The sequence below is a fragment of the Lytechinus variegatus genome, chromosome 1, assembly GCF_018143015.1.
Source record: "Lytechinus variegatus isolate NC3 chromosome 1, Lvar_3.0, whole genome shotgun sequence".
In the NCBI taxonomy this organism is placed as follows: domain Eukaryota; kingdom Metazoa; phylum Echinodermata; class Echinoidea; order Temnopleuroida; family Toxopneustidae; genus Lytechinus; species Lytechinus variegatus.
In genome coordinates, this window is record NC_054740.1 from 10,506,651 (window position 1) to 10,533,948 (window position 27,298).

Consider the following 27,298-nt stretch of genomic DNA (forward strand, 5'->3'; position numbering starts at 1 on the left):
ACTTAGAATGACGGAGCTTCCACAACAGCCTTGGACAGAGGTTAGTGTAGACTTTGCCGACCTTCCTAGCGGTGATCACATGTTGGTAGTCATTGATGATTACTCGCGTTTTGTCGAAGTAGAGATTGTTTCCTCTACTGCAGCAAGTCAGGTCATTCCGAAACTTGACCGAATCTTCTCAAGCTTTGGAGTTCCTACTGTGGTCCGTACCGATAACGGCCCACCATTCAATGGTGCGGAATTCAATCAGTTTGCCAACTACCTGGGATTCAGGCATAGGAAGGTTACACCGCGTTGGCCTCAAGCTAACGGTGAGGTTGAAAGGTTCATGAAAACACTCAAGAAAGTCTATCGCTGTGCCATCGCAGAACGCAAGTGTTGGAAGCAAGAAATATACAAGTTCTTGCGCAACTATCGTGCGACACCACACTCTACTATAGGGGTTCCCCCAGCGACCCTTCTTTTTGGACGACCGCTACGCACGCGTCTTCCAGAAGTGCCATCTCACCAACATCACAATGACCTCGATGCTTCTGTTCGCGATCGCGATAGAAACAAGAAACAGAGCATGAAAAGCTATGCAGACAGTCGCGGAAAAACCCAACCATCACCAATCGCTGTTGGCGATACTGTGCTTGTTCGTAGGGATGGAATGGTCCCAAAGCACCAGTCGCCATATCTTCCGCAGCCATACAAAGTCGTGAGAAAGCGTGGATCTCGCATTACCGTTCGTTGTGCCAATCATTACATCACACGCAACTGTTCGCGATTCAAGTTGTATAGCGGTCCGATCCCTTCCAATCGCTATGATGATGATGATGATGACATGGAGACTCATTTTCCTCCAAATGCACACAATGTCCCAATGCCAGCAGGACGTTTACAGCCTGCTGTACCACGGCGCAATCCGCGTCGTGAGCGCCGTCCTCCGTTACGTTTTCGTGATTTTGTACCATGACTAAGTATACATTCCAATCAAAAGTAACATAACGCTTACCTGATGATCCGAAAAAAACAAGAAAATTGATAAGAAGACAACAGTGCATTTTAATGCATATTCCATTTGTTTCTTTTGATAATTTTTGAAAATGTCTAAGAATGGCAGACACATAACGAGTTTTGTTAATTGCCTTCACACATTTTTGTACAAATGTTATAATTGGCAGTATATTGTCTGAAGAGTTATGCATTTCTCTGAGTTGATGAGTTAAAACAACCATACAAGCTTCCTTGTTTTATTATTCAAAGTTATTGTACCCTCTGGATGTTAGTTCACTCATATTGTACAACACATTTTTAAAGGAGTACTCATATTCTGTTGTTTTACCTGTAAACTGATAATATGCTAACCAGTTTAATATTTACAGTGCCCACATTTTAAGGGTTACTTTTCAAAATTCAAAATGACACAATTGTATTTGTGTTTTGCAAGTAGACAGGGTGACAAATATCTGTGTAGTATAATTTTGACCATTTTTCTTTTCTTTTTAGCTTTGTGTACAAAAAAAAGGAGGAAAAAGGGAGGACTATGAGTGTTTTATCTTATGATGAAGAAAATGGAAGTGAAAGAAAAACCCAGTTGTTTTATGTTATGATGAAGAAAATGAAAATGAAACTGACAAATTTTTGGTGATATGTTTTATTTTGAGGTTTTGAGAGAAACTTGATTGATAGTGTTCGCATACAGGCATTTGCATAAAGTTGAATTTGCATTACAGTATGTATTGTTATTGAGATGTAAAGGTAGAAAACACAGCTCAGTAAACCAAACGAAGTTAAAAAGACAAAACAAAATAAGTTGAATGTTTTGATCAGTAATCTTGGTTTATTTCAAAAGTGATTTTATGTAATAAACAAATTGTGTTTTGGCCATTGAACATGGTAAGAGCAGTATAGCAGTTAAGGAGTCCATTATAACATTCAGTAGCTCCTCAGTTACACTGTACACTTGTATTTACAATGTTTAAAGGCTTAACATTCAATCCAAGGTGAGGAGGATTGTAGTATCGTAAGTGTTCTTTTGTTATGATGTTTTTAAGGATACCGTATGAGACGGTCAATAATAAAAGTGAGAAACAGGATAAACAGTGTTCAATCCACATTTTGTTGTTTTGAGAATATCTAATCAACTTATTGGCAGGGTGAACTTCGCCTTTGAAAGTAGATCCTTTGGAAACAATCCATAGAATCACGAACATCTACCTTTCTTTTGTTTCACTCAGTTGCATCCACAATCAAAGCTACCGTCAGGCCGATCCCACCTACCCTCTCCTAGGAAAGACCATTGGTCAGGTTGTAGATGATACGACAGAAAAGTTTCCTGACAGAGAGTATGTTGTCTTCTCAAGAGACAAAGTTAGGAGGACATTTTCACAGTTTAGAGAAGAAGTGAGTATTATTTTCTACTGTTTTGTATCTGTACTATAGCTCAAAACTTGCCCAATTACAATTGCACAGTTTTTTAATTTGATGTTTCAGTGAGGAAACATTTCAAAGAAAAATGATGATAATTGGCATTATGACTTTAATGTATTCACTGCCATACTTGGTAGAGGGGGGGGGGGGGGGATGCTGGAGATTCCAAACTTATTATCTTCTTTAATTCTTCATATCGTATTTTCTAACATTAGTTGTATCAAGGGGTTGGACATTCCGCCTTTCTGCTTGAATTTGATTAATACAGTTTTCTACAATAATTACTGACAAATCTTGAAAGTTGGTTACTTAGAAGAATAGGTGGATGTTTGCTCACTTGCTTTGCTCTCTCCCAGTTTGAATCTTGCAACATTCTAGAAGCTGTAGCCCCTTGAAATTGTACTGTTCCAACTTCCTTTCCTTTAGTTTATTGCACTACAGCTTATGGAAGGAAATTGAAATTTGCATTAAAGGGCCTTATCAAAATGTAAATAAAAAATTGATCATACATGTACGTTCATTATAAAATCAAGAAATATGTCTAAAAAGGAATGACGTCCAAACTATTTGATCAAATTTCTGTTGTGTTCTTTAGTGTGACCAACTAGCAGCTGGATTGCTAGCGATTGGAATTGAGAAAGATGACTGCGTTGGTATCTGGGGACCGAGCACGCTTGAATGGGTCCTCACACAGTTTGCCACTGCCAGGATAGGTGCCATTCTCGTCAACATCAACCCAGCTTACCGCCAAAATGAACTGGAATACGCCATGAAGAAGGTAAAATTTGAAATAAAAGAGTAGCTTTTTTCCCCTAGGCTTGTAATCATTTTGTGTTGGCTCAAAGACTTGTGTGTTACCCAGGCATGCCGCTTCAATATACATCATCCCAAATTACACAGTGAACGATACCATTCATTTATTGAAACTGAGCTTCATTGTTTTAATGCTCTGGAAATATGATCAATCTGTATATTCATTCATTTTTAGACTCATTATTCTTAAGTTTTGCTTCAAGCAATTACACATGTGATCAGTCAGTAGTGTGACAACATTTCTTAGACATTTTTTGATGTTATGTAAAGTTCTTTAATTCCACTTTTGAACAAAGACATTCTGTTCATTTACTTCACTTGTGTAGTCATCGCCACTGATTCTATGCTTTAAATTTCTGTTATAGGTTGGTGTGAAGGCTATTGTGGCGGCACAGTCATTCAAAACGCAGAACTATTATGAAATGTTGAATGGAATCTGCCCGGAACTGACAACAGCAACACCAGGGAATATAAAGAGTGAAAAGTAAGTTTTTGAAACTCTAAACACATCCAGTGATGTTTTGTAATACTGTTTTAAGTTAGAAATTTTGCACGAAATTAAACCAGTTATAGTTGGCATTACGTCGATAATGTTCTGCCATAATGTTCTAAAGGAGTCTGCAAGCACAGGCTCATATTTGACACGTTAACCAATTATACCATGTCTAGCCACAATACATACATAGTCAATGGAGCTAGTCTCACTACTTCAGACTCTGCATTGTGTTCTTTTCAAAATTGCGAAATCCAACCTTGGGTCTGTGCCTGCAGACTAGTTGTAAAGAGTGTTATATCAACTTTTGTAGTCGTGTCAAGTTTCCTTGATTTCGATTGATTGAGAAGTGCAGTTGTCTGATTGTTAACCTGGTAACTTTCAGAGAAATCATCCAATACATTCTTTCATAAAGAGCTCCACCTTATAAGTCAGAGGTATGGAGGGATAAGCTATTTTGTGTCTAAATTGGTTTTACCAGCCCCCCCCAAAAAAAAGGTTATTATCAGAATATTCTGGTGCTTCTGATTATACTATCTTCATTAAGCTAAAGGGATGTACTTTGTAATAATAATAATAATAGCGGCATATTTACCCAGGGTAGCCACTTCAGTTTCGAAAACTGTTCTCCCAGCGGGCCCTGTTATTATTACCCCGGCTTTAGCACAGCTACCTTGATTGGGTGCTCGAGCATTCGAGGAATTTCTTCCTACCGGGTACCCATTCACCTCACCTGGGTCGAGTGTAGGCTAGCAATTATTTTGTAAGAAAGTCTTTAAAGTCGAGGGTAACTGGTACCATATCATCAGAGATCTAGATATGGTACAGCATTGACAGACCTTTGTGAAATCCTGAAATCTTTTTAGCTGAAACTGATCTAATCCCCAACACATGTTGGACAATGGATTATTTTTGCATAGAAAAAAGAGAAATTACACAATATCTTCCAGACTTCTTCGGCACATATCTAAAAGACATATTGGTCGTCATTTCATTGAAGCAAGGAATAATTTTCCTGGTATCACATAGCAATTTGCTCCACATTTTTTAAAGACTGCTGTGCATAGCATATTTTTACATAGGACTGTACATTACTTAGTTAAGAGCTTTTCTCTTTATGACCAAAAATGCTATTCAAATTTATAAAGCAAAATTATTCCCTGTTGAAGTCTGTGGAAACTCATTTTGATGTCTTTACCACAACTGGTAATATATTTAATCTTGAAACTTTCATATGTATTTCAATCCCCCAGTCTTCTAATGTTAAAATCTGTGATCATGATGGGCCAAGGGAAATTCCCAGGTGCGTTCAACTTTGATGATGTGATGGACATGGGAAAAGATAATCATTTTCACATCATAGATAAGATGAAATCTGCTCTGCAATTTGACCAGCCAGTCAATATCCAGTTTACATCAGTAAGTATGGACATAATTGATTTTCATTGCTCTATATTTGCTTTTGTTTTACTATCCCTCATAAGATTATTACTGTGACAAAAACTTTTGATTTTTTTGCAGTATTCCTCAATTCCTTCCATGTTTTGAATGGATTTTCCCTTATGTTTCTTTATAGATATGTATAAATACCGTAAGTAACGGTGTATTAACCGCACCCGTGTATTAACCGCACCCCCAACTTTGGACTAAAAAAAAAAAAAAAAATCTCACATTTACATGCATATTTGAGGTACAAAGAAACAAAATCTAAGTTTTTAAGATTTCAAAGTATCCAAAGAGATTACCGGTATGCAGAAATATGCTGTTCTTGATCGATTCATCTACAAATGTTAGAAAGAAAGAACGGTCCCGACAATATTGGCAACTTACACACTCGCTCACCTCACAGTCACAGTGCACACACACAGCACTGCCATTACATTGCAAACTACGATACATTATAAGTCATGCCAGTACATCTTATCAAATTATGATCTGTGTCTTTCCCAGCGTAGGAGGAAGAAACATTCACATTTCTTGCATCACAATCTCACAATCACTTTCAGAAATTTGATGTCTTAGCATTAATTTTGGATACGGGATTATAGGAAGGTTCAAGAAACAAAGAAATTGACATTTTTTCCAGTTGTTTTTTACGGCTTCTTGCCGTCTCTCTCGTGCGTGGTTTACATGGTATCTTATGAAAAGCAAACAGGAAGGAAAAAAAACAAGCTGGCGCGAACGGGACTTTGAATAGCGCCAGCTTAAGTCGCACTATAACGACATTACAACGCAATCTCAAAGCTCACTCAACTCTCGCTCAGCAAGGACAAAATATTACCGAGTATGCTTGGCACGCGTCTCTTTTAAATTAGCCAGGGAACTTCACTACTTTGAATCGAGAATAAAGTCAAAATTAGTGTCATGAAGGTGGGTGCGTTATGGACAACATTTAATTAATATTGCAATAATCGCTTCCTATTACCTGCGGCTCATACCCCTCTAAACGACATTGCCTGGGCCGCTACGCCCGGCCACTCGATGTGTTGTGAACTGGCAGACATCGAACATGTACGGGAGGGGTTACGGCGGGCTGGCTCAGACCCGTCACTGTGTATAAACCGCACCCCCGACTTTTGCTTCTACCCCGCCGAGAAAAAGGTGCGGTTAATACACCGTTACTTACGGTATGTCTTTTTGCATTGATATATGACTTCATGGATATTTATTACATCATTGTAATAGTGTATGCTCTCTCTACATTTCAATATCAAGGTAGAATTTGCTTCTTCTTCTTATGTTTGCAAAACAGATTTTTATGTCTTGTTTGATCAGTCTGTTCAGAATGGAGTCTACCAAAGTAAATACTGAGAATTATATTGCTTGTTTATAATATACAAAGACTATGAATTTCTTACCAAGAATACATTGTAAAGTGTAGGCCTATTTAAGAGGAGCGTAGTCTGAAAAATCACAATTTTCAACACTAAGTCAACCCTGTATATTAAGGCCATCCGAGGGAAACAGAAGAAGTGACCACTGGAGACAGTTGACCATTATACACAGGTTCTCAAACACATATTTCTTTCAAATGGGAGACATTTTAGACTGTGAGATGGACAAGGAAAATGTCTCTAGTTTTTCATTTCCGTGGGGCGGCAAATACAACCACGGTTCTTGGACATGATAATATGTAAAATATTGTGAATGAATACATGCACAATGTTGCCATCGGTAAATTCTGCTCCTGACCTCAAAATTAAAATAATAATATGCAAAATCGTACCATTGACTCGACTGGAAATTCCGCCATTCACCCCGTGTGTTAAGGACTTGGAACCGTGAACGCGCGCCAGCATGCACAATGCATGTAACCTCGTTCGCGTTTTATTTTTTTTTATTCGCTGTACCTGATATACGTTATATACAGAATATACGATGGCGGATAAGATGTCGTCGTGTTCGTCGTGTTTTGACAGCGAAAATGACGATTTATCACTAGCAAATATATGCTACATGCACGTCTTACCCAAGGAAAGAGGGCCAGTAAATTCCTTTCAAGTAAAGAGCTAGAACAAATTTAAGCCTTTGCTGCATTTGTTGATGTAGACTACCTGGGACTTCAGAATAAAAATAGCTATTCGTGCAGCAGAGAAGTTTGCGATTGACTTGCATGCAACCCGGCCCATCCCAGGGAGCAGTGGCTAGACAGTGCAGGGGGGGGGCAAGCTATCCCCCTGGCGGAGTTCACCGGGAACTTAAAGGGGAAAAAGAAAAGGGGGAGAATGAAAGGGGAAAAAAGAAAAGGGGGAGAATGAAAGGGAAAGGGGAAAAAGAGGAACTGGAAAAGGAAAGAAAGAAGAACAGATAGATTGTCATGAAAAGGTGATTTTATTTTTTTTTAAATAAGCATGCAAAATCATAAACAAAATCTTGTTTACCGTGGCGTACAGACCAAGAAAAAAAAAGGAAAAGGAAAGAGAGAAGGGTGAAAAATATGTTATCTTCTTTAACATTATGTCAAAATCTAAATTGGATTTTTGTAATAAAAATGTATAATTTTTTGCTCACTCGCATTGTTTTTTTTACCCGATACACCATATCGCCCCTCAAAATGTTGCCTCATGACGCCATTGCCTGCCCCCCCCCCTTTTGGGAAGCAAAATACTAAAATTTGTAATGTAAATATGCCATTAAAACAAAGGTGTGCCCCCTCTTGAAATTGAAGACCCTTTTTTTCGTGTACGAAATATACTTCATTTGTGGGTGAAAACCTTTATTTTTATTTTTTTTTGCTTGTCAATTGGTTGAAAAACTTTTTTTTTTGGGGGGGCTGGTCGAAACTTTCCTCTGAAAAATTAGCCCCCTTTTGGAAAATCATGGATCTGCCCCTGATAAGACCGGAGATTTTTTTGCTCTTGCCCATCCTGCATGGCCACCGACCCATTACGCTCCTGCCCAGCCCGACCAGCATTGCAGCAAGATCCGAATGGATCAAACTAACGTTATAGATGTAACGCGTTACATCTTGCTCAGAGCCAGGTCAAACATCGTTCGTATCACCAGCATTCCAGCAATCAAGCTATCGAAGGTGAAAAAGATACAGAGGATGATTTTGAGATGGTGATCCTTGTTATAGCGATCTTTGTCCATGCCAAAATTGTTTCACTTTGTGCTTTTGCATTTCATTCTCTGCAAAAGTGAAGCAGTACAAGCTTTGATGATTTTTGTATAGGTCTAGATTTCTTAATTGAATCGATACATAATGTGACTCATGTCATGACTTACTTCACCGCCACATTTACAAGCCTATGAATAGAAGAAGAAGTATGTCATGAGTCACATTATTTCACATTATTCATCGACTCAATTAAGAAATCTAGATGTAGACCTATACAAAAATCATCAAAGTTTGCACCGCTTCACTTTTGCAGAGAGTGAAATGCAAGAGCACAAAGTGAAAACAAATTACCTTCGATCGCTTGATTGCTCAATGCTGGTGATATACGAACGATGTTTGACCTGGCTCTGGGCAAGATGTAAACGCGGTAGGCCTACATCGAACATCTATATTTATTTTGATCCATTCGGATCTTGCTGAAATGCTGGTCGGACGTCGGGCTGGTCTCCCGGGGCCGGGCTGCATGCAAGTCAATCGCAAACTTCTCTGCTGCACGAATAGCTATTTTTATTCTGAAGTCCCAGGTAGTCTACATCAACGAATGCAGCAAAGGCTTAAATTTGTTCTAGCTCTTTACTTGAAAGGAATTTACTGGCCCTCTTTCCTTGGGTAAGACGTGCATGTAGCATATATTTGCTAGTGATAAATCGTCATTTTCGCTGTCAAAACATGACGAAGACGACGACATCTTATCCGCCATCGTACATTCTGTATTATAAAGTATATCATGTACAGCGAATAAAAAAAAATAAAACGCGAACGAGGTTACATGCATTGTGCACGCTTGCGCGCGTTCACAGAAGTACTTAACACACGGGGTGAATGGCGGAATTTCCAGTCGAATCAATGGTACGATTTTGCATATTATTATTTTAATTTTGAGGTCAGGAGCAAAATTTACCGATGGCAACATTGTGCATGTATTCATTCATAATATTTTACATATTATCATGTCCAAGAACCGTGGTTGTATTTGCCGCCCCACGGAAAGTCGCAATTTTAGCGACCATCCCACAGTCTATTTTGGGGGGCTTCTGAATTCACGTTTTCACTAAAGACTGGGGGGCCGCTAAGACGGGTTGGACTGCAATATTTTTCTACAGTATATTATAGTCGTCAGCAATTTGTCAGCAATTTAATTGAATCATTCTTCGTCGATCACTTTGTGAACTTTGTCTGACACTGTGCTACTTTATCAGGTATGTATAGCTAGTGTAAACAAAGACATTATCCTAAAGATCCACATACACCTGTACATGTAATTCTGCTGGTACAGCAATCAAACAAATGGTCTTTATATATAAACTATATCCACTTGCACATTGAAATAACACTGGTAAAAATTACTACCAGACCAGATACCAAATTGTTCATTGTTTTCAGATTGCATACTAACATGCATTAAGTACTTTAAAGGACAAGTCCACCCCAACAAAAAGTTTATTTGCATAAAAAGAGAAAAATCTAATAAGCATAACCAGGCCTGGCATAACACTGAAAATGTCATCAAAATCAGATGTATTATAATAAGAAAGTTATGACATTTTAAGTTTCGCTTAAATTTCACAAAACATATGCTCATCCTGGTATATTCTAATTTTCTCCTCTTTTCAAGTGAAACAACAATTAATTCCTCCATGAAAATATGGAATTAGCATTGTTTAATGCTATATGGTTCAGTGCAGTCAAGTTGGTCCTTATTGTCAAATCTGTAAAAAATGAAATATTGTATATATTTCAAACAATAGAAAACAAATGAAATATTGAGTGCGGGACATCATCGACCATCTCATCTGCATATCACGGAGATGTGCATCACTGTTTTGTGAAAAATAAGCAAAACTTTAAAATGTCATAACTTTGTTTTTAAAACCCATTTTGATGAAACTTTCAGCATTATGCTAGTTTGATTTTTCTCTATTTATTCAAATCAACATATTTCTTGGGTGGACTTGACCTTTAAATATTTTGATCAGAGACGTATGTATCTAGGAAACCTTGTTTGGGTGCAGAATTTTTATGACAACAAAAAAAGTATACTCGGGTATAAATGGCCTATACTGATGTCAGTTATCATTGCAGAGATTTTTTCTCAAAATGGAAATGGTTCTCAATTATGGTAGTGAGAATGATCAGTAAATTTTAATCAGTCACTCCACAGTATTTTTGTAGCATATTCACATTGATTTCTTGAGTGCAACAAGGAAGACCATGTTGAAATAAGTGTGCCAGGTTCCCATAACACAAAGGTTAGCGATGAATTGTACACTTGACTTTTGTGATTGATTGTACATTGTAGTCAAAGCAATTAATCGTAAAAAAATGTTCTAAGATGATTGCTAAGCTTGGAGTTACGGGCCCTAGGAGTCCATGTAGACTTTTAGCGATTGATTGTACAGAGGATTTTAGTGATTAAATGACTGCACACTTCATTTTCATTGTTTACTGATTTTCTTTAATTTCGTATCTCATATTCAATGTTATGTTTATTGCTTACAGTTCATCTTGGTTGTTATGCTGAAATAATGAGAATGAGAATGCAATATAAAATGAATAAATCTTGAAATGATGATCAGTATATTATCAGTCTTCAAAACTGAGTGCATAAGTCCATCTTGATTATTTTGCTGAAACAACTAAAATGAGAACCAAATCATGTTACTAAATCTTGACATGATGATCAACGTAATCAATCTTAATAATTATCCCTACAATTAAACACTGAGCTGATACAGGGGATTGGAAACTGGGAGATATTAGTTGATTTTAGACTCTTGATGGTCTTTCAAAGCTCATATACTTTTGTAAAAAAAAACCACAATATCAGATAAACCTGTCTAAAAAGAGAGAGCAATTAGCTAAGTTCATGGGTTTGGATGACTGAAGTCTGCATTGTGTATAAATCATGTTCCTCCCCTGTTCCATACGTGTAGATGCAGGCTGTGTTATAGTGGAAATGCTCTGTCCCTCTGATATGGCGTTAAATTGAGGCTCTATAAAGAGGAGAGTAACCCTTGCATGTTAAGGGGTACTCCAGGCTGAAAATGATATGATTTGAACAGATTAAAAAAAATCAGACAAACAAAACACTGAAATTTGATCAAAATAGGGCTAAATTTTAAAATTCAATATCTTGGCTATTTTTTATCAGATTTTGATGAAATTTTCAGCATTTTTGCTCTTTGAATTTTACTCTATGTATAGATACATTTATAAATATTTTCAGCCTGGAACATTGATCACTTAAAGAACCCACTATTCATATAAATAGTTAGTTTTAGCATTTACTACGGGGAGATTCTCTACAATGCATCAATTCCTTTGCCAAATGCAATTAAAATCAGAATGGAGAGCTGAGAGGCTTTTGTCAAAAGCGATGTACTGTGACAGCAGATCATCCAAAGATTTACACGGGATGAACAATTGCAAATATTTCGTTGTCCAGAGTCGAGAGATTCCGATGCTGTCCCGGTCCAACAACTTTTGACAAAATCCTCTTGGCTCTCCAAATGATTTGACTTGAATTTTCAAAGGAATTGATGCATTGTAGAGAGTTTCCCCGTAAATGCAAAAGGTTTGGAATAAGGGTAGGGAGAAACGTAGTGGTCCACCTGCACTTTCCCAATCAATAATAGTGGGAGAAGAGCCCTATGGGCCATAGTGATTTATTTCGCTTATCGCCTCCCAGGCGCAGATGACACCAAACAAATAATGATGATGATAATTATTATAATGTAAGTTATTTGTTGTGTTGTCCAACTTTAATTGAAATTGTTTACATGCAAACATATAAATTACAACACATGAAGAAAATATAATCAAGAAGAAACAAATACAAAACATTGGTGTGCGGTATACATAAGTTGATGAAAAGAATATAATGAGATCATTATCAAAGTAAGAACAATAATTAGGCATATTCAGTATTATCAAATTTCCGATCATTTCAGAACTGTTAAATGAGTAAAAGTATTTAGTCATTTAATTCATTTATTTATTTTTATCACTTGAAGCATAATAATTCGCATATAAATTCACAACTCTGCTTAATAGTTATTGTAATTATTATAGTTGCTATTACTAATATTATTGAGGGTTTTTCTCTGCTGGAAATAGAATTTGATTAGACAATCAAATCCAACACAAGAAAAGTACTATTATCAAGCAGGTGGTCTACATATACAAGTACAGTGTACATGTACATATTCGTATAATGACAGGATTCTGTAAAGGGTGAAATTATTCAAGGGAAACCAACCTTGCCACTGTGTAATCTTGATTAGCATGTGGTCACGATAAAAAGCAGGTATCACTGTAAATGAAAGAAAACCAGAGAAGCAGAATTTTGATTGAAAATTTTTAATAAAAGTAAAATGAAGTATATTTGATTGAATTTGTTTTTGTTTTTCTACCATAGGGAACCACTGGCAACCCCAAAGGAGCAACTCTTACTCATCATAATATAGTGAACAATAGCTACTTTATTGGTTCCATCTTGAAATATCATGAAAAGGTAGAGTACTTTGGGCTGATATGATTTTAACATTGGCTATAAAATTCTTTTGGCATAATGTTTTAATAGAACAAAAGGCACCACAAGCTAGGAAAGAACTATCTCTCATTTTGTATGAATTCTTGTTATCATACACATAAAATTTCATATTTATTTTGTTTGTCTAAATACTGAGCAATTAACTATTTTTCTACCTGGATTATTTGGCACACATTCTATGTACAATTTGGTGCATTCTGTGTTCTGGTCTTATTTGAACTTTCAGTTGCTCCCACAGCTGAAAACAATCCATTCAAAACGGCCCTTGATAAACTTTATAAAATGATATTGCATGATCAATTCCTTGAAATGCTTGTGTGCTGTTAAAAGCTACCAGGCTAACGGGGGCTAATTGGGTCCCTTGTAATTGCATAGAGACGGTATGTGCATTACGTGATTTTATTTCTTTGTAGGGACCATAGGATTGGAGTACCAATCACTCTATACCATTGTTTTGGGATGGAAGGAGGTTCTCTTTGTGACATGGTCCATGGGAACACATCTAACATAGTTCATCTTTTATATCTTTGTGAAAATGGCCCCAAGAGCAATAATGATAAAATAATATTACGTTGTATTTTGTTGCAGGAGCATCGGATAGGAGTGCCGGTCCCCCTGTACCATTGTTTTGGGATGGTAGGAGGATCTCTCTGTGCCATGGTTCATGGTAATACTTGTGTGTTCTCTTCCCCCAGCTTTGAACCTGAAGCTAGTCTGAGAGGCATCCAAGAAGAAAAGTAAGGACCCCCCACCTTTGCTGGAAAGAAGTTACTTGGGGGCTGTGGGCAATTTTCCCCCAAAAATGATCAAAAGAGCCCTGGCAAAATCAAAAGAAGATCCAGTAATATCTCCACTAACTGCAATGTTAAAGCTTGTCTCCTCTTGAAGGTTTAGCCAGTAGTTTGTGACAAGAAGGCCCCCCCCCAAAAAAAAAAATAAAATAAAATGAAATAAAAAATTAAAATGTTTGCCTACTGAATCGACTGAAGTAATACACGTAACTGCAAGCTTATTTTTTTCTAGAGTATGTACAGACCAACCATAATTTTCAATATTTTAAAAATTTCATTATTATTTTTTAACTACGTGATCTTAGAAGAAAAGAGTGTCAGTGGAGGAAAAGAAGAATGCAGTGGTAGGTGAGTGAAAAGAAAGAAGGAAACTAGACGAATGTAAATAGAAATTGTGAAGGTGTACGGATATAAATGGAGAGAATGGAAAAGAGAGGAGAGAAAGGGTGGAGAAACCAGAAGGAGAAAAATAAGAGAAAAAAAAGATCATGTTCATCACATCTTGACATGTACACACCTTATCCTATCACTTAGAGATGGTAGCAGGTAAAATGCAGTGAGATTTAAAAACAATAAAACATTCAATGTATTTACATAGTAAAATAGTAAAATGATAACAGCAAACAATGTAATTGAGCTGTTGAATCATTCACATACAAAGTAAAACAAAATTAGATTGATTACATGTTATTTGAAAGATTAACAAAGTACAAGCATGGAATAGAGCTACATTGGAAACATTTAGTTTTGCATTTATATTGTTGATGGAATGTTGTTTCCTCTTGTGGCTTGAGTAACAATTTGTTTGAAGCAATTAATGCTCAAAATCTGCCGAGTGTCAAAATTGTTAAATCACCTAAAATTGCGATTCCCGCATCTGGGTATAGAACGAGCAGGCTATCGATAACTGTAAATAGATGGTCAGAGTAAAGTTGTGCATTTTGGCTCCTAGGTGGAATGTAAATAACACACAAATCAGGCTAGATACGAATCGCGTTAAACGAAGTGGTCTCATTTGAATCCACAATGCTACAACCCCATCAGGAACACAAACACATTGGTGTTTATTTAATCTTTTAATTTGGTATACACCAATCCTAAAAAAAACAAGACACTTGAATGAAGTATTTTTGTGAATACTGTTTGTAGCGATAAGGATATAATTTGGTTTTGATTGATTTTCCATTTATAGTTTTATATCCTGTTCATATTCCCTATTATTTGATATTACTTGACCTGAGCAGTTGCTACATGTATGTTTGTATATTTTTTAATTTTATTTTCTGAATATCTATCAGGAAAAGTTATTTAGGATGAGCCGAGGGGAAATACCCACAAACGGCTATATTTGATAAGAATTGTGATATAAGGAGTAGATTGATCATCCAAACTAATATCCGAGTCCTCCCTTTCTTCCTGGTTAATCCAATTTATGTGACCTTTTGACTCGACACTTTAAAATACTTCCTGTTAGTTTTGATGAATAGCATCATGTTGCTTCCGATGAATAGCAACATGTTGCTACACTTCAGTGCTTCTATTTGAATTGAGTTCTTGAAGAATTACTCTCAAAATTTGAGTACCGATTTCCTTTGCTGTAAAAATATTGATTTTTGTCTTGCCTGAACGAAGTTCGGTAGAGATCTACATGTACAGTTAAGGCCAAAAGTTTACATACATGTACACCCATGAAATTCAGTGAAATTTGTTCACTTGCCAAACATCGTAAAATTCACTATATCTTCAGAGATATAAATACTACCATGACAAATTTGGTATCAACTGAAAGGGCGTATTAAGCTCTTTCACGTGATTGGAATTCTGTTGGGATTATAGTACATTTCAGGTGGAATTTTCATTGAAGAAAAAAGGTAAAAAGTTGTGCCAAATGTATTTTATTGGATATCCTATTTTCAAACATCATAATGTCTGGTAAAAGAGGATTTGAAAGATTTTCTTTAATTTTGCTTGATTGTCGTCTTTGTGTGTCTATTTCCACAGATCTTTACAGTTTGTACATTGGATTACTGTTTAGGATTTTTTAAACAAATAATCTGTACTTTGAACACTTATTGTATCTGTTCTCTGTTAGGCCACTCTGTCTTCTCCCTTTTCCTATGCTCTTGTTTTTTGTTGGTTTTTTAAGATGTAGCTCATATCTTCACGAATTGTTCAGTTAGTTTTCTAATTTGTCTTTATTGTCATGACTTCTTAATTTCAATGGTCTGTATTCTGAACTCGTGTTTAATTTCAACTTTGGTCGAAGGAGGTTTGACTATGGATAGCCAATTATGATATGTATCTTTAACAATACAAGTTTGATCTTTCACCTCATTTAAGACTCAAATCATTCATAACCGACTAGAAATAATTGCTGAAATAGTTCTCTTCATCATTAAAACATTTTTTTAAAAATCTATGTAAAGATAGGAAACGTAATCTAAATGCAGCTATGAAATTTTTGACTTCCCATAATTTTAACACAAGAGTTAGACCATGGCCTATAAAATGAACATGGACTTCAGAATATAGACCACAGTGTTAAATGTGTCATACAGCATCAATCTATTATTTTCTGGTGATTGATTTTATGGAAATGAATCAAATTGTATTGAAAAAAATAATTATTATATGTAAACTAGTAATTTATATTGATATTTTTATTTTGATAAATTGAAATTAAAATTGCTCTCTCATATATTTTTTCAGGGTAACATCACAGTATGGCACCCCCACCATGTTCATCGACATGTTGAACCATCCAAACTTCAGCCAATACGACATGAGTAGCCTCTCAACCGGGATCATGGCCGGATCTCCATGCCCCATAGAAACCATGAAACAAACACGAACACTCATGAATATGAAAGATGTCACAGTAAGTGGATTCAAGCCTTTATAATATTACATAGAAAATTTTAAATATCATATGGCTCATAATTTATGGGAGAGATGATATTATTAGATTTCAGGGTCACAAGGTCAAAATTCACAGATCTTATTACGTACCTGAAAATATATTGTTCAATAAATAATAATATAGGATTTGTATAGCGCACGTATCCACCTTGCTAGGTGCTCAAGGCGCTCTTATATTTCTGCCGGTACCCATTTACCTCACCTGGGTCGAGTGCAGCACAGTGTAGATAAATTTCTTGCTGAAGGAAAACACGCCATGGCTAGGATTTGAACCCACGACCCTCTGTTTGAAAGGAGCGAGTCAGAACCACTAGACCAAGACGTGCCCACGATGACTGAATACCCATTGGATTATTCAAGTTTAAACTATCCATTATGAATAAAGAGTGACAATGATTTGGGCTCTGTAACACAAAGGTTAGCGATTAATCGTACACTTAATCTTCACGATTGATTGTTCGTTGTAGTCATTGCAATCAATCGTAGAAAATAGTTGTACGATGATTGCTAGGCTTTGTGCTAAAGGCCCCAGATTAGATTTTGAGGTCACAAGATCAAATAAAAGATGTCGCTGTTTTGAAATATTAGATGTTGCAGTGTAGTTGCATGATATCTAGTAATGGTGTAGACATCAAGTTTGACTTTTGTCCTGTTGAGTTTTTACGCAAATGTGAATTTCACATTTGAGGATTTTTAGCACTTTCTCTCAGTATCATTTATTTTTCGTTAAAAAGGGCCGCTGAGTATCGGGGGCTTGTAAAAAACAATGATTCTGTGGTTAAATTTAACTAGCACCCTGGACCATGATTTTGATATGGGTTCGGTTCTTTTCAGCGAACTTTTGTTCAGTTTGATGGTTACATTATCTACTGCTTTACATTCTGATAATCCTCCCTCTCTGCTTAATGCATTCAAAAGTATTGGCCCGTAACATTGTGTTTATCATTCTTATTATTGAATAGATTTGCTATGGTTTGACTGAGGTTAGCCCTGTTATCTGTCAGACTGAGATGCACGACCCTGTAGATCTGAGGGTATCTACAGTTGGAAAGCCTGCTCCACACAATGAGGTAAAAAAACATAAATTGAAATAAATGAATGGAGGTACAATATAAATTTAGCTTTCCAATTGTTATGCATCCTATGTCTTTTCTTTGGTCTTCAAGTTTTGTGGTAAAGGGAGATGATATTAGTAATTGTAATCGTAATGATCGGTATGATACTTAAAAGCATGGTAGTATTTGCAGCAGAAGTAATCAAGGTTACAAATGAATTGGGTTATAGATACTCTGGGCACATCTTTCGTTACTGGAATGATGAGGCCAAGACCAAGCATGTCATTGATGATTACATGATTGTTATACAATATTAGTATTTATATAGCGCTCTTCACAATGACTGTATCATGGCGCTTTACACCTTTGCAAAAACAAAATTTTGAAAGAAAAAATATTTAAAAAAGCATTATATAAATGACAAGTAAATTAATTATTAAAAAGAAATGTCTTTAATGACCGTTGAAATGCTCCCAGAGATGATGATTCATGGATGTAGCGGGGGAGCTGGTTCCAGAGGCGTGGCAGCAGTAGCAGCGAACGATCGGTCCCCTGAGGAGGTAGCAGTTCTTGTCTTGCCAACAGAGCATTATTTTATGGTGATGACAATTATGATCTTGTGTCCTTTCTCAGATTAAGATTATTGATCCTCAGTCCGGTGAGTTGATGCCTTACAACACTCCTGGAGAACTGTGCAGTAGAGGGTACACCACCATGGTGGGTTACTGGAATGATGAGGCCAAGACGAGAGAGGTCATTGATGAGACAAGATGGTTCCATTCTGGGTGAGAAAGACTTTACTTTATACCCTTTTTCCTCAAAAAAAAGCAAAATTTTCCTTTACTCCATACTATAGGTAGGGCTAAATGGCAAGTTAGCTCTACCTATGGTCTAAAGTGAGAAATCCCAACAGTAGTAGGGGTCTCTGTGGCCCTGCTAACTAGCACGGTTAGCCAAGCAATTATGGTACTTAGGCATAAAAAAGGAGGCCAAGAGCTTTCATGAAAACTGAAACTCGTCCAAGCAGCAAGCGGTGCTCTATCTGTGTCCTAGGCACAATTGGCCGTCACATGGCAAAACGATGTATCTGAAAATTTTGACTTTTTCAGGTTTTGACATTTGATGGGGGTTTTTCAGGGAGCTCTTTTCATTTATCTTACTCTCATAATTACAGGTATTTTCATTTTCAAGATAGCATGGGCTATCTGCAATACTTTTTCAAATTTACCAACTCGTTTGTTGGTAAAAGGATGTATCTTACAGATACACTCAAAAAGTGCCGCAGTAGAGCGGAATGTTCTTTGGTAAAAAGATATATCTGTTAGTTACACTTTTCTACCATCAAATGAGTGAGCGCACCCAGCTTCGTGAAATAGGGCAAAAGGATGTATCTGCAACATACATATTTTTACCATAATCGGTGAGCCACAAACTTCATACACGAGTTGATGGCAAAAAAATGTATCTATAACATACAAATTGTGTGCCACGAAATTCAGGGACTAGTTTATGGCAAAATAGTGTATCTGCAACATTCATCTTTTTCCACAAATTGTGCCAACAAAAGTCAAATACTAGTTTATGGTAAAAGTGTGTATGTGCAAATTACACCCTTTTCCAGTTGTCATGTCTTTTAAAATTGTAAAAGCTTGTTCAATTGCTCAATTGAATTTGACCATAAACACAAATGATGTATCTACAGATACATCATTTTGCCATGATTCAACCATAGAAACTAATCGGTGTATTCACCTTTTTTCCATAATATCGCCATAGGAATTGTGTGATGTATCTGCAGATGCATTATTTTGCCATAAACGTAGGACTAATGTGGACAGGTGAATATTTTGGCTATATGCTGTATCTACATAAAAACAGTTATTTTGATGAAAAACAAAAGTTAAACTTTATAAAAACTACATGTATTAAGGAAGATGAATTTACTGACATTCTTATAAATCTAACTAAATTCAACAAATTCAAATTCTATTGCCCCCCCTAATCAAGAGACTTGGCCACCATGAATGAAGAAGGATACCTGACGATTGTAGGTCGGATTAAAGATCTGGTTATCAGAGGAGGCGAGAACCTCTATCCTACAGAGATCGAGCAGTTCCTCTACAAACATCCAAAGATTGAAGATGTTCAGGTGAGCCATGATTTAGATGATACTGTAGTCCTGCGCACACAATATGATGTGATTGCGCTAAGATCAAATTCCCAGACTGTGCGCCAACCTACAACACTCTGTAACTGAGATCCAATTTGTTGCAGACCTAATCTCAGACATTTTGGCCCGAATTCACAAAGGTGGTATTGAAAACCCTCAGTTGAACCCAAGGTTTATGCAGATTTTCTGCATGAAATACGTTTATTTACCACTTATATTAAAAAATGTCCAATACTGATGCGCGCTTTTGTCATAGTGTGCCAATTTGACGGCTGATACCATGGTCAAGTACACTTTTTCATTCATTAGTCCACTGTTTGGAGAGTGGACTCATTAATAAGATAGCGTACTTAACCATGGCAAGAGGCGTTATTGTGGTGCACTGTTACAAAAGAGCCCATCAGCATTGGACATTTTTTCAATATACGTGGTAAATAAATGTAATTTATACAGGAAATCTGCATAAACCAAGGGTTCAACCGATGGTTTTATAAACCACCTTTGTGAATTCGCACCTTGATGTCTCAAATCTTCTTATGATTTTCTTGCAATCTTGATAATCTCTGCCTATCAGATTTGTCCTGGATGATGGCGTCACAGTCAATTTACTGTGTTGCTGCAGAGCAGATGATTATAGGAGGTGCCATGAAGATGCAATGCATTGCACAGCTGTTTCAATATGTGCGCTGGCCTGCGATGTGATTTCACTGTGATGCGATTGGCAAAACTTGTTGCTGTCGGATCTACAGTGCAATGGCATAGCATAGGTGTAAACTGGGCTTAATACTTGTTCACATGTGAAGATCATTCTACCAGGATTAATCCGGGAGATCTTGCATTATGAATGGCTCCCTGGTTGAAATTCAGAGGAGTTCATAACTTCTCTATTGTATCTCGTATGATTTCAGGTGATTGGCGTACCGGATGAAAGGATGGGAGAAGAATTGTGTGCTTGGATCAGACTGAAAGCAGGACAAGAAGCCACGCCGGAGGAGATCAAAGACTTCTGTAAAGGAAACGTAAGCTATTCACAATTTCAGTTTCTTCTTGCGTTATCATTTTTAAAAAGCCTTTTATTATTTTCTCACAAAGACTCTCATACATAACCATACAGATCATTGAAAAAATTGAAAAATTACACTGCTAATACATAAAGGAAACTATGCAATAAAGAGAAAGCACAAAATCATTAATTAAACATTTAATGGTTACTTCCGATGTCATCAAGTATTATTTTGTTAATGTAATTTCGCATCAACCTGAGTTTCAATAAAGAATATAGTAAAAACTGTCAAAACAATAAAAAATTGTTGTGGTAATCTATAAATTGTTTTGTTTATGTTTCCTCTGTATTGTCCCGGAGAGATGTTGCATTCTTTGATTGTAAATTTGTAATCAGTGACATGGTGACTGTTCTCAATAGCCAATAAGAATTAGGTTTTCCATGGGAGATAGGATTGATAGCAGGGTCATTAAAATCGATGCTAAGTTTTATGCTACATGATCCGTGTGTGTTCCAGGGTACCATCTTAGATTTACGATTGATCCGATCAACCTCAACTGTATAAAAATACATTGATGTCATCATATTTTCTTAAAAAACCCTGCACAATGTCCTTTTAAAACAAAGAGAAGCAGTATGAATTTTTCATAAATCAATGAATTTATGAATTTACAGCATATCTAGAAAATACTTTGAGCAAACATGCATTTTAGGTGTTCATGTTGTTGGCTTTCCATAGTTGTCGTTGATCGGATCAATTGCAACTCTTTGTAAGACGGGGCCCAGATTTACATACCATTACCATTTCTTAGAGTATTAGTCCACTCTGTGTGTAATCATTCACTCCCTCATGGGCATACTGTCCATGATGTGTGCGTATATACATGTATGGCCTGTTTGTTGAAACAAAGCAAAATGTTCAATTCTTGTATTTCTCCTATTTTGAATTTGATTTTGATTAATTTCTTGCGTAATACTAGTCCGATTGCATAAAGTTGTGCAATGAGTCATGTGTAACTATACAAACAGCTTCATGAACCTACATGTACCCCATCAACTTTCAACTTATATTTCTAATCTGTTTTTCACACTACAGATCTCTCATTTCAAGATCCCTCGCTACATTGAGTTTGTTGACGAGTTCCCGTTGACAGTGACTGGCAAGGTTCAGAAATTCAAGATGAGGCAGGCCATGGAAGAAAAGATGAAAAAGTAGGATGAAATCTTTTTCTTTCTTTCTTGTTCCATTCTATTGATGATTCCTAACAGTAATGTGCAGTGGGTAAGACCTTTAATATCCAAAGAACAAATTGTGAATGAAGAAATAATAATTATTATAATTATACTTGCTTATATAGCGCTTAACACTAACTTTGTCAGAAGTCTCTAAGCGCTCTACAGTATATGCAGCATAATTACCCTGGCTTTAGCAGTGCAGCTGTTACGCGCGCTGCGTTTCAAGGAATAAATTCCTGCCAGGTACCCATTTACCTCACCTGGGTTGAGTGCAGCACCTTGCGGATAAATTTCTTGCTGAAGGAAAACACGCCATGGCTGGGATTCGAACCCACGACCCTCTGTTTGAAAGGCGATATTCAGAACCACTAGACCACGACGCACCCGCGTGAAACATTTTTGTTTCTTTTCTTTTTCTCATTTCATTCTACCAATGAATGCCAACTCTTTTTTACAAATCCTGATGAAAATCATATTTTTAGATTTAAGAGTATGATGAAATTTGTTTTGGTTCCATGTTTCATTCCACCGATGAATTCCGATGGTAATGTGCATCTAGTAATACAAAATATTGTAAATCAAAATGTGAGATGAAATTCTTTGTTTATACATGTATTTTTATTTTATTCCACCGCTGTATAAATAAAATAGTAGGACAAATTTTTGTTTCTTTCTTGTTTCATTCCACCTATGAATCCCAACTCTTAGGAGCAGAGCTTTTGCAGAATCTAATGAAACATTTTTTTTTATTATTTAAAAGTATGAGGATCTTTTTTTCCCACCGATGAATTCCAATGGTAATATGCAGTTTGTAATCTAACTCCCAAAAATGTAAGTCAAAACGTGAGATGAAATTTTTTGTTTATTTTTTATTTCATTCCACCGATGTATCCCAGCAGTACTGTGCTGCTGCTAAGAACTGTAATTTTATCATGAAAAAAAAGTAATATAAATGAAACAGTAGGAAGAAATCTGTTTGTTCTTGTTTTATTTCACCAATATATCCCAATGGTTAGAACAGGGATGTTAATTCTTATTTTTCATTTTTTTTTTTGGGGGGGGGGCGGGCAAAATTCTTTAAATGGTGCTATTCATTCATTTTGATGGCTTAAGTTTTTATTCATGTGGAGGTTTTGAAAGTATTGTTCCTATGAGACCAGAGTATGATGACTAATTCTTACATGATGATGTAATTATTTAATTGAATTATGACATTTATTTTATTCAGTACTTTGCTCTTATTCAGGGAGTAATTTATAAAACAATGCGGTGATATTATCGAAGTCTGGTGATTTCCTTTTGTTTGACTTACATTTTGTGATGCTTATTTGATCTTTGACCTCAGTAGACCTGGAAAGATCAAGGTGTTGAGTTCAAAATAATGTGTTAGTGAGTAAATCGTTTGTTAACAATGTTAAAGAGGAATTTCGACTAATTCTTACCTGTGCACCAATATGTATATTTTTTTTAAACAAAGATGTATATAATCATATTTTTATGGTGCTTATATTAATGTATTGATAAAGTATGGAGAAATTAAGTCCATTGGTCAATAAGATTTTGAAAATTATGAATTGTTTTTTATGATGTATTTGTCTTCTATTATTATCATTCCTTGTGATAAATTGAATCATGTATTTAAACTATTGAATGAATGATTTGATGAAATGAGATATATCTTGATTGAGTAATTAAAAAAAAAATTAAATGAACATTCAAGTTCATAAATGCAAAGAATGTCAGAAGTGGTACTATTCGAAACAAGAAAAAAAAGAAGATGAAGCCCAATTTAGGATACCAAAAAGTTACATGTGTGCAGATTTGCAAAAAAATCTATTATTCTTGCACATTAGAATCTGTCCTTCATGTGAGTTTATGATACTGATATCGAAATTCACACAGCATAGATTTGAACAATCTCTAGATTGTCATTTACTTTCATTTAATCCTTTAGATGTTCGAGGCTCGAAACAGGTCTCATGATTTTTAAACCAAAACAAAACATTCTGTATCGTGCTTAGTTTCAAAGCAAAAAATGCAGTTTACTTCTTTTTGGCCAATCTATTGTCTGTTGCCCTCCCTCCTTTGGATGGTAGGCCCATTCACCTGACCCAGATTCAGCACTACAGAGTACCACTTGGTCATGTCTGTCATGTGTATTTTGTATTGCTTTAAAGCAGGGGGCCGTTTCATAAAGCTATTCGTAAGTTAAGAGTGCCTTTAAGAATGACTGGCGATCCTTTTTTACATGCTAAACCATTGCCATTGATATTACCATAAGAAAGGATCACCATTCATTCTTAAAGTCGCTCTTAACTTAATACCAACAGCTTTATGAAACACCCACCAGTTCTCCTGTACCTTGACAGGATAAGACATGTATGGGGGGGTACCCTTTTAATGTATCTTTTTTCTCTCTATACATACTGTATGTACTGAATTTTTCTTGTCATAATATTTTTTTACAGTCCTGCCCCCAGTAGGCCATATACATGTACATGTACAAGTATTATTTAGAAACAGGTAGAGCTTATTTGCGTATCAAACATTTCCACCGTGTTATATAAAAAAAGATATCAACTTACATAATTAGATAGTTACTACTAAATTGTTAGTAGTAGAGCTTGTGAAAGTTGCTTTATATAGATCTAACTTTGTTTGTTTGCCTTGTCCTTAAAACGCAACAACTAATATTTTAGTAGCTACATGTAGGTGACCACTGTGCCATAATGTATAAGTAGTGACCATTGTGCTTTCATTAGTCTTCATGAATATGCCTGAACCTATGTTAAATATGTGTGCCTTATTACTCTCAGCCTAAATGAATTCATAAAATTCTATAATGAATTAAATTGTGCATAACAGTGTATTTTTCCGAAATAGACAACTTTGTCATGATACAAAAAAAAAAGCAATAATCTATTCTTTACGATCGTGCATAACATTAACACCATAAAGGTCACAGGCAAGCCATGTACAAATGGTTAGAATCAGTTGTACACAGTCATGGAAAACAAAATGATTTTTTAAATATATTTACATAAAAAATAATCAACTACATGTATGTACTTGTAACGAAATTGGACAATCGGTAATCAAACGGGTCAGAACTAATAGTGTAATAAATTAAGTTTCATTTTCAGAATGAGCAAAAGTCTCAATTTGCATCCTTCTTCATCTCAATAAATTTATAGAGGCTTTGAATTGAAGAATTAATCACAGTGTAAATAATACGATGTATTATAAGTTAAAATGCAAATTATTATAAGATAAATATGAACACAGAGTGAAGATATAGGACAGAGAAATGAGCTTTATGGTTGTACAACAGAAATGTGGTTGTATTTGCACTCTGTATGATGAGCACTGTCAAATTAATGTATAATGAAATGTACTTTGACTATTAAACTTAATTGAAAGATATTTTTGTCCTTAAAGCAAAACTGATCATGAGTGAATTACCATTATGTGCTAAATTGTGTGATGAATTATCCAAATGTTTCTAAGCATCAAAATGTGATATGTTGATAACAAGTGGAACACAAAAGACATCACCGCAGATATCATGAGCGATATTGTGGCTCTATTTATTGATAAAAGCTTTGATTCTTTATAGCAAGTTTGCTCTTAGCCAGTCATGTGATATGATGCCAGGAGCTTATCACAGTAGCTTGCAACCTGCCATTGAAAACAAGTTTTGTGATACAGGGTCCTTGGTTGTGTTTATGTGATGTTAATTGATATGCCAAAGTAGTACCAGGGCCCTGTCTTTCAGTGGAGTGTGACTGATCCAACCAACCAACTACTGTACATGTATGCCAAGCCAGCAACACCATCATCAAGAAGGCAATTAATGTTTTCTACTTTACATGTGTGACAAAGAATGTATAGACAAAGAATTATGTCCATACTGGCTTTCCATAGTTGAAATTGATTTGATCAATCACACTTCTTTATAACATGAGGCCCTGAAGTGACTTACCATGCAGTATAATATGTGTCTGATCAATTGTTTGATTGGGTTTGCAATATAATCTTGATTATGTTTACCATACACTGTACGGACGAGGGGATCTGATGTTCAGACATTCAAGCAGATTGAAACATTGTTTGCCCTGGATTTTCTCGAAAATTTGTAAATTAAATAGCAAAAAATAATTAAATGTATAACTAGTATGTGTTCTTTTCTTTTGTCTGGTATTACTTTAAATTGATTAATGAAATAAACAGAGTTGTGAATATATATATAAAAAACAATAATAAACCAAATATAAAATGACTAAAAAATGGGAAATTAAGTGACTTAAATTATTTCAATACATATCTAGTTAAAACTAAATCAAAATTTCTTCCATGTAGCTTTTATCATTGAACTTAAATATAAGATAACTCTTTTGCGATAGGTACATTGTAAATTGATATACTGTATGCTGTTAAACAAAAAACAAAATTTTGTCAACTAAATGAGGCAGGTCAAGATATTGAATTTGAGACATGCCTTAAGATATTTTATCTCATGAATCTTATTGTACACATTAAAATGAATTTGAATAGTAAAATGAAAAAGGTGTAAATTCTTGTTGTGCTTTAACATATCAAATGTTTATCAATAAGATTCTTCATAGGGGAATATCCTTCATTGTGGTGTGCATCATGACCAATGGCATTTCCTTTGGTCATACATTGTTACATGCATTAATAAGCTGGTTCTCCATCAGTTAGAGATTGGTCAATCTTGGGATTCTAGCCCAATCAGCCCTCTTTGCTAGAAACCACATTTTGATTGATCAGATTTCTTGATTGAGCTTGAAATATGAATTGCATGTATGGCTGCTTGGTGTGCCTACTTATAGCTCCATATTTGAACAACATAAAGTGGTATGGTTCCAAGAGTACATCATTCCAAGCTTCCTCCTGTGAATTAGCTGGATAACTCGTGAAAAAATAGCCTGCTATTTTGCAAAAATTCAATGTCAACAAACCAAGAATTATTCCGCAATTTAGACCTAGATGTACTAAGTGTATGTTTCAAGAATATGGTAGTGGGAGCGCTTGTATATATATATCATTTGTAGAATTCAAAATTAACAATGTCAGTTGTAATACACATTGAAGATTGTTGATGAAAATAAGAGAACAAGAAACATAGTTTTGTGTGTGTGTGTATGTGGGGGGGGAGTAGACCAACATTGTTCATTTATATGACCATGACCTGAATAAAGTTAAGATG

At 35.7% G+C, this 27,298-nt stretch overlaps 1 protein-coding gene across 1 annotated transcript in view; it reads left to right on the forward strand.

Annotated features, from left to right (window-relative positions):
• Positions 1-26,226, forward strand: part of LOC121427157 (medium-chain acyl-CoA ligase ACSF2, mitochondrial-like) — a 31,541-nt gene extending 5,315 nt beyond the window's left edge. Inside the window, exons 2-13 of the mRNA XM_041623456.1 lie at positions 2,223-2,388; positions 3,011-3,193; positions 3,594-3,712; positions 4,975-5,140; positions 12,760-12,855; positions 13,483-13,631; positions 16,395-16,563; positions 17,567-17,674; positions 18,293-18,444; positions 19,667-19,808; positions 20,738-20,848; positions 21,929-26,226. Coding sequence (XP_041479390.1) covers positions 2,223-2,388; positions 3,011-3,193; positions 3,594-3,712; positions 4,975-5,140; positions 12,760-12,855; positions 13,483-13,631; positions 16,395-16,563; positions 17,567-17,674; positions 18,293-18,444; positions 19,667-19,808; positions 20,738-20,848; positions 21,929-22,048 — 1,681 coding nt within the window. The 3' untranslated portion in view covers positions 22,049-26,226. The remainder of the gene's footprint in view (positions 1-2,222; positions 2,389-3,010; positions 3,194-3,593; positions 3,713-4,974; positions 5,141-12,759; positions 12,856-13,482; positions 13,632-16,394; positions 16,564-17,566; positions 17,675-18,292; positions 18,445-19,666; positions 19,809-20,737; positions 20,849-21,928) is intronic.
• Positions 26,227-27,298: the final 1,072 nt, after the last annotated feature.